The sequence below is a fragment of the Loa loa genome, assembly GCF_000183805.2.
Source record: "Loa loa unplaced genomic scaffold supercont3.13, whole genome shotgun sequence".
Classification (NCBI taxonomy): Eukaryota; Metazoa; Nematoda; class Chromadorea; order Rhabditida; family Onchocercidae; genus Loa; species Loa loa.
In genome coordinates, this window is record NW_018108193.1 from 206,632 (window position 1) to 215,637 (window position 9,006).

Here is a 9,006-nt window from a genome sequence, read left to right on the forward strand (position 1 = left end):
ATATATATATATATATATATATATATATATATATATATATATATATATATATATATATATATATATATATATATATATACCTCGCTTTTTATAATTGCTTTGCTAACGGAATTGCACTCCGGAAAGACGTGGCGACATGAAAATTCGATTAGACAAACATAAATGTCCTGAGAAATGAAACTGACTCTTCTTTTATTAATCATCTTATAGTTTTTGTTTTAAAAAAAAGTAGAATAATATTAGAAATATTGAAGAAGAATTATTTTGATTAACAAAAAAGTTTAGAGATATTTCATAAAAAAGACTTGAAATGATAAAATTATTTGCAGACTTTATTATAGTTTTTTAATTTAACATAGTTGCTGATTACGAAAGAAAATTGAAACTACATGGTCACTGTAATTATTTCGTTGACAATTTCCAATATTAATTATTCCGCCAATAATTTCTGATACTGATTAATTCAGTGATAATCTCCGGTATCAATTAATTTACCGGTAATTTCTGATATTGTGAGAATAAGCAGAATTGAAGCATAAATAAGATGTAAATTGTTATTCCTCTTTTAATACATGACTCATACCTATCATTTCATTTCATAATTTAATTTCGCAATCAAATTTTCCTGAGTATGTTATCGTTGCATTATTTGATATCGAAGGTATTATCTGAAGTGTTTATATATGAAATAAAATGAAACTGAATGAAATTAAATTAAACTGAATATTTTAATTATAATTGAGAAATACAATTATCGTTCAAATCAGTTTTCGTTCCATTTTCCAAATAAAATTTTGATAAGATAAATCTCAAGAGGGAAAAAATTGGCTTATAGGAGAAGGTATATAAAACATTTTGAATAATTAAAAACAAGTAATACTTAGAATCGGAAACGAAAAGACACTTCCTACGTCATTATGCTATCTCCGGTTCTTTTCTATGATTTCTTCCGCAATAATAATTTTTAATTTCTTCTCAGTGAAAGAAAAAAGAACGAAAGTTTAATTTGAAATTTATTTGTTATGCAAAAGGAGTGAAATATTTCATTTCGCTTTCCTTTCACTTTTTATTTATTAAATTTGCACTTACCAAGTTCGTAAATTCTTTATTTTTACTGCTTAATTTTTTATAAAAAGCTTTTTTCAGTTAATTTTTGCTTTTGTTTTTTGTACTTTAAAATTTACTGAACTGAACATATTTATTATATTTTTAGAAGAAAATCAGAGAAATACAATATTAGTTTTTCATTTGTTTATTTATTTACTTTTTGTTTATCAATTAAGCCGAAAAAAAGGACAAAAAATTGTGTCACTAAAGTTCAATTCTATCCTTTGATGAAAGATTTAAAATTATGTTCTTGGTAGATCAGAGCTTATTAAGTAATTAGTCTTTGATTAATGAATAAGCTTGTTGTGCATCATTTTACTACAAATTCTAAGACAGTGCGATTCAGTGAATGAAATTGACGGCTTCAACGTTTTTCCCGTCTCATTTTTTTTCCTTCTGTGGACACGTATTTATTTGAACGATAGATGGAAGCTAAATTACATCAAAGCCATTCATCTAATTCTAACGTTTTTTTCTTTTTTTTTTACGTAAAACCGGTTTTGTGGGTTGTTCGATGAAAAACATGCATAGTTTTAAATGGATGATAAATATTATTGGCAATATGGAAATTAATTCATAGAACATTCCATTTCCCAGCAAATGATAATGCTAAGAAGTGAAAAAGTGTAATAATACTTTTAGAAAATAAGATGTCCAAGTGACAAGTGTAATATAATTAATTGGAAATTATTTAAAACAATAATTAATTAACAACGATTGCAAAAAAGTAAATAAATAAATAGTTTTTGTTCATAATATGTAATAACTGTACATAAAAATATCGTTGACAGAAAAAATAAAAATCAATCAATGCTTTTTCTGTCATTATGTCTCTTTGTCGGCTAATTCATTCCTCTTTTTACTTTTACAAATAAATGAAATAGTAAGAAGAATGAGTAAAGTAAAGTGGGTAAAGTGAAGATGAGTAAGAAAGATGATGAATGAGATGACACAATTTAATTTTGAAGAAGATGGAATTAGAAAGGTGAAAAATATTTGAACATGCTTCCATTTAGCGCCAATTTTTCTCTTTTTTTTAGAAATAAAATTGCGTTTGTTAAGATATCAATTTTAGTTATTTTGAATCAAATGAATAGTCATTTGTAGATAGTTGATCATAATTTCATGATAATTTTTTCGCTGTTAATAATTTAATTTTGGCTCAAGATTTTTTCACTTTTTTGCCTAAACAAATTATTGATCTACAAAAATTTGATTTAAATCATCTGAAATTGGAACATTGAAAGTTCAAAAACTATAAAGCAACTCAATTAATTCACTAACTTAAATACAGAAATTAATTGTTGTATTTGTTTCCGATTATTTTATTAAATTTGTATGGCAAACAAACATAATGAATACACATATTTCTAATATTGGATATATTGCAGGAAAAATAATAAATACGGATCCAGTAATATTAAATGATTCGTAGCAAAGAAGAGAGCAAGTTCAGGCCCTTCTCTTTTCTGATTCAGGACAAGTCTTCTTGACTCTCGACGTGACCCATCTCTTACCCGGCAACTGACCTTATTCGTGTCACAAATATAAATCACTTGTGACATATATGTGCCCTAAATCGAGATTAATCGACCAAAATAAGAATGGAATGCTTATCGTAACGCTAAATAATTAGTATCATTGATAATTAAATATTGAAAGTGTTCGGTTGTAAACGTACATATTTTATTTCATGTACATACTATAACATTCCATTTTTTGTGCAGACTATAACATTCCATCTATGCAATACCTTCAAGTAATTTTTACTGATTAGACAATTAACGCTATAAAATATTACTTCCTTAGTTAACAAACAAACTTCTTTGATTTTTGAAAAACAAAGAAACTAAAATAAAATTGTTCCTATAACGAGTTTTGACCTATAATATATGTAAGTAATAGTTGTAAAATCGTAATTGGAAAAATGTGAAATGAATTAATTTTAATCAATACAATTCAGTTAATATAAAAAAAAAATGTAACCAAAAATGGACAGACAAAAAAAAAGAGGAAAAAACTAAACGACCTAAAGAGTACAGTCGATCATCTTTTATTAGTGTCGAAGTTGACATAAACAAAAATTCCATTTGTCAATCGTAATACGTTTCCCTTACCTACTTAGTGTTCATTTGCTTTTTTCACAACAATATGACCCATCATTTCAGTGATTAATAATCGCTGATCAACAGTCGAAATCATTCATTGCCCTTCAAAAATACAAAAAAGAAAAAAAAATGAAGAAAAAATAGGGTTTTTGACCTAAATGTTTGCTAGAAAGATGAAAAAAAATTTTTAAAACTCCACAAAATTTCATAAAATTTAGTGAACTTTCACAAACTCAAATGCTATCCTATTTCATATGAATTGAGCTTTTTTTATACTTTAAAGAAAATTATCAAAATAGCCATGTTAAGAATTGGAAACTTCAAGTTTAAAGAGAACGCAAAATACGATGTATCCTATCGCGATATTTTCAAATATCAGTTACATTTTCATGTCAATATTTCCATCCAAGATGATTTACGACTCACCACGGTTTTTTTTATAGAGTGACCACTCGAGTTGTGGTGAAACCCGTCCATTACACACCTCAATCTTGATGTTATAAATTGTGTAATCAAATCAGTAATTGCGCAATTAGCGTACATCATCTCTTGAATCCGCCATATTCTATTTAAGTTCTGGAACATTGAAAAAAATCAGCCCCATCTTATCAACTTATTACTCAGTCATGCTAACTATAATACCCAATAAAAAATTGCGTGGAAGAAGCATCTATCATATAATTCAAAGAAATGAATAGTTCATTTTATCACATTTAAATTTTTAAATTGCAAACTTATATATTATATTCAACACCTCAATGTTTATTTTATTTTTGAATAAAAAAGCGCAGTACAAGTTTAAATCAATTCGAACAATGATTTGCAGAATCTTTTTATATACAATTGTGATCAATAGACAGGTAACTTGTACATTTCTGCAAGTAATATTGTCAATGTACCATTTACACAAAGTATCAAAAAGAAAAATTGTTTTTTGGAGAAGGAATTTCTTTGCTACAAAGTAAGAAGCATAACAAGAAGTCTTTCAGAGAATTGAAAAAATAAAGGATATTTCGCTAATTGAAAGATTGTTAATAAAGTTCGAGCTAGTGTAAATACTCATATGTTAGTGAATTACGATCTCAAAGCGACCGAAGCCGTGCAGCTTTTTCTATCCAGGTTAGTCCATTTGTGTTCTAAACCTGCTCTTCCCATCATTTAAGTATTTTTCTCAATGCCGATCGAACAACCACTATCTTACGCTCATCGCTCGACAATATAAAAACTCAAAAAATGTATCAGGCCAGTATCAAACTAACCATCGTCTAATATAATTTATAACAATATTAGGATTTAAGAGTAAACTCAATTGGAAAAGACACTACTTAAAGGCACTTACGTCTCTTTTTGCTTACAATAGAAAAGAAAAAACGAAATAAAGACGGGAAAAAACATATCTAAGTAAATTTGGTTTATCTGCAAAAAGTATTGTAACATCACTAGCATTCTTCATTAACACGATGAAAAAATTGAAAAAGAGATCGCAAAAATGCAAAAAAGCCGGCATCTGACATAAGAGAATGAAGAAATTTTTCTCAAAAAATCTGCTGAATGAAATGTTTACAAAAAGTACGGTGCAACAATACGATCCGGTTTTTCACGCTCACTATCACTGGCTTCATCAAAGTATTTTACTTGACGTTCATTTGAACTTATTTGAAGAATTGCTGCTTCATTCCCACAACGATAACAATAATTTGGCGCTGAAAAGCACACAATACTGTGATTTTCCATCACAAAGTTAGCTTATTATTGTAGAAGTAAATTATAACAAACAGAAAGTAATATTTTTTTAAAGTGATCTTTTGGTAAAAAAAAAAAGGAAAAAACACATAATTTTAAAATTAAAAACATCTAATGATATTCTGCTAAATGCAATTGTAGCGGAAGCGATAACTGAATCTGCTTATATTTGTTTTTTCTTTTTTTTCCTTTCTATTTCTTTTTCTATCACTACTTTCTTTTCTTTCCTATTTCTTTTTTCTATTTCTTTCTCTTTTTTCCTATTTCTCTTCTATGTGTTTGGAATAATTGTCAGTGATTATTACACACAATAAACGACAATTCCGGCAGCAAATAACCATATTAAAATGAAAAGCGCTTAAAATTACCCACAGTTGAAACCGAAAATACGAGTAGCAAGTGTAAGGGAAACACGAGAAAAAAATTTACCAGACCAGACGGTGCATAGCATGTCATCCCAGATATATTTGAAACCCTCCAGCACCAGCTGATGAGACCGGCATATTAATGTAAGGTCATTGGTATGCATAAAACGTTTAGTTACCTCCTGACCGAAAAGCTGCAAATAATCGTTATCCAATAATCAACAGATTATACGATGAACCTCAGTAAAAGTTCAGTAAAATGAAGATTAAATTGTATTTAATGAATGTCATGAAAAGTGATGGAATAACTAACCCATCCGGCACCTCTTGGACTTAATTCCCATCCCTCTTCCGTTGGCTCCGGATCAGACCATACTAAATCACATAAAGCACCTTTGCTCGGAATTTCAACAGCTCTGAAATAACCAGTACATAAGAGACATCACAACATTTCCGGTTTTTTTCCTTATTTCTTAATTAAAATGCCACTTTGGGATCAAAAAGCATATAACTGATATTATATTTCTTTTCAAGAGAAAATAAGTTTGAAGTATTAAACGCAGGACATGTTAGTGTACTCATGCTGTAACAAATAACATATTAAATACCTGTCCAAAATAAACATCTTTTCAAGAGTTTTGATTTCCGGTGATAATCCACCATGAACGCATAAAATGTGGTCATCAATTAGAGCGCCAACAGGTAACATATCAAATACCTAAAATTCTGATGACTACAACTATCATTTATGCCACCCATTAAATTTCGATTCCTAACCTTACAACAACATCGCCAAACCATGGCATGTCCATATTTCTGTACACATTCATCATAAAATCCATAAACAGCTGAAATACGTCGAGATTCATGATTTCCTCGCAAAAGTGTTATTGATTCTGGATACCTGAGCATTAATGTGAACAAATATGTCAGAGTTTCCAAGCTATAGTACCCTCTGAAAAATTATCAGATTCCTTAATACAGTTATTGTTCCAATAAACAGCCAATTACTGATAAACGGAACAATAAGTCTGAAGTCCAAAGTAATTTTCAATTTCGAATGTGTAAAGAAAATTATTGAAATGAACCTGTCAACGTAATCGCCCATGAAAACATATCTGGTAGATGGCACACGGCCACCTGTTTCAAACAATTTTAACAAGTCATAAAATTGTCCATGTATATCACCACAAACAGTCACTGGTGAACTTATTTCAACAACATTCGATTCATGCGATAGACGAGTAACCAACCTAAATATAAAATTAACTGCAAAATGTGGTAGAAAAGTAACCGACAATTGGACTGAAATTTAAGGTATTCATTTAACATGAATCGATTTGGGATACCTAAACAGCTACAATTTGGACTCCTGTTACTTAAAACCTAAGATTTGTGACGATTCGTCACTTCTAGTAACGTGGTACTTTTCTCAGACTAATGGTTCAAATTCCCAACAAAAAAACTGGTAAAATTTAGTCTCAAAAATATTGAAGAAATTCACATATCACAGAGTAGAATCATCTCATCTTCTGGTAAATATTGACATTTCGAACTTTCTTCCACCCATCTATCAGCATCAATGGTTAGTCCTCGATAATGTAATTGAAATTGTATTCCATCACCACCCCTTTGTTCCTCTCCAGCTTTAGTCATAATCTGAAAGTTCTCTTGAGAAAAATTTTGTTTGATTATCATAAAATCAAAACAGTTCGTGAAACATTAACAATCCAATTCCTGGATTGAGATTGTTTCGGAACTGAGAGATTCATCAATCGGTTCCCATATGTGACTACTTTACAGGAATCTATGATCTATAACTGAGACTCGTAGGTAATTTTTCTCATTGTTTCATAATCACGTTTTATTCCACCAAAATTAATGAGGCCTTAAAAAACTTCAAGACAACTTCTTAATGATAAAAATTATCCTTTAAAAAAATTTATGGAACTGACAAACCTTCCGGCGTTCACCTCTCCATGCTCTCCGGAACCTACTACTGCGTGAAAAACTATTCTTCTTTTTCTTGGATGGATTCATTTTCTTGAAGCACAAAACTACTTACAAGCTACAGGAGAGTACCAATAGACTAGAAACTGATAAAGAAATCAAAACTGTTTACTTAAGATTAGATGTATTATACTAACTATACGTGCGACATAAACTTTTTTAGTCTTTCCCAACCTCTTTGGTATGACATCATCGACTCTAACTTCTCAAAGAGTCATATCACCCCTCTCATAACTTTACTTAAACACTGGAACATTGAACAAATGCAGATCATATCTACAAAAAATGAACAGCTATATACCTAACAGAAAAGAATTCCTAGAACCTACTATAAATAACAACTTCCTCTCAAGAACAATATATCCTTCACTGATGTAGGATCCAAATCTGAATATAACCTGTTATAGAGCCTTAAGCATGAGCATATGGAATCTAAACATTTCTAAGAAATAAGTGCATATGAAGAGATCGGAAGAAACTCTTCGGCATCTTTTCAAAATGAAATTTTTTAATTTAGGGAATTCAAAAGACCTACATATCCAACCATGCATATTCATCTGCGTCCCGAAAGTTATATATTGAAAGAAAAAATAGTGTAAGTGTACCGCTTAACAATATTTTCGACGGTAACAGCCAAAAATTTAAAACTTCTGATGTAATAAATCATTTACTACCTTTGCATACTCAAAGTAAAGCATTAAAGTAATTCAACAGGAAATGGGCAATACTATTATGGGATAAAATATTTTTATGCCAGCATATAAGCAAAAGACAAAAAAATGAAGGGCAAAATGTAATAACAAGGAGTGGAAATACAAGAAGTACCAACTCTTTTTCACTAGACTTTCATAAGAAGATCACTTGTTTCCTCTGCCGTATATTTCTAATAAAGTTCAACGCTTTAACGGTAACAAATACAATAGCAACAAGTGAAAAAATTACAAAGAGTACTACCAATTACAATCACTGCACAACACCCACTTTTGCTGCACGAATTGGTCGATTCTGCAAAGCGTAACCTATTTTTACTACTTGTGCTACGCATCCAGACTCGAATTTTGCCTAAATAAATTGCATATTAATATTTTCAGACCCTCAATTTTGATACGAAAACAGCTTTTTGAGCCATAAATAAAATATCCTTTTTTAGCACATGGCATACAGAAGGCAGGTCATGAAGGCAATGGACAACATGAAATATCAAGAGACTTGCAGATATAAACTGAAGTATGGAAAATCCGGAAATGAAAGAGCTTTCGAAAATTTAATGCTTAACAACAGAATACATTAACTAGTCTTTTAAAGATGAAAAATAACTTACTTTGTCTTTCGGTATCTGAAAAACAGCTTCATGCAATCCTGGGTCGAATTTTTCGCCCTCTGGAGAAATCTGTTTTAATCCATGTTTATCGAATGTTTTTTGCAATACTGTTCTCGTCATCTCTAGTCCTTCGAATAAATTTTTTAAAGAAATATTATTGTCCAATTCCTCCTTCTTTACTGCGTCCACTGCAAGATCAAGGATATCTGCCACCTGAAAAAAAAAAAAAAAACTTTCTTTCAGTCTAAAGGACAAATTTCTTTCTTAAGTGGATCAAAAATAAAAGGAACAAACTTCAAGTAGATCTTTGCAGAATCCCTGGATAGCAAATACTTTCGCTTCCTCTGTTTGG

General features: G+C 30.0%; 2 protein-coding genes across 2 annotated transcripts in view; both read right to left on the minus strand.

Annotated features, from left to right (window-relative positions):
- Window positions 1-4,547: 4,547 nt before the first annotated feature.
- Window positions 4,548-7,363, minus strand: LOAG_16686 (hypothetical protein; the record flags this gene model as incomplete). The annotated part of the gene is made up of 8 exons (XM_020449337.1): window positions 4,548-4,918; window positions 5,388-5,517; window positions 5,637-5,739; window positions 5,932-6,041; window positions 6,101-6,278; window positions 6,412-6,576; window positions 6,828-6,982; window positions 7,283-7,363. The coding sequence occupies 8 exons, from the start codon at window positions 7,361-7,363 to the stop codon at window positions 4,776-4,778; spliced, it is 1,065 nt and encodes a 354-aa protein (XP_020307146.1). The 3' UTR covers window positions 4,548-4,775.
- Window positions 7,364-8,296: 933 nt separating this feature from the next.
- Window positions 8,297-9,006, minus strand: part of LOAG_10620 (hypothetical protein) — a gene marked incomplete at both ends in the record, with an annotated part of 3,253 nt that continues 2,543 nt past the window's right edge. Inside the window, 3 exons of the mRNA XM_020448199.1 lie at window positions 8,297-8,395; window positions 8,655-8,867; window positions 8,949-8,998. Of these exons, the coding sequence (XP_020301634.1) occupies window positions 8,297-8,395; window positions 8,655-8,867; window positions 8,949-8,998 (362 nt within the window). The remainder of the gene's footprint in view (window positions 8,396-8,654; window positions 8,868-8,948; window positions 8,999-9,006) is intronic.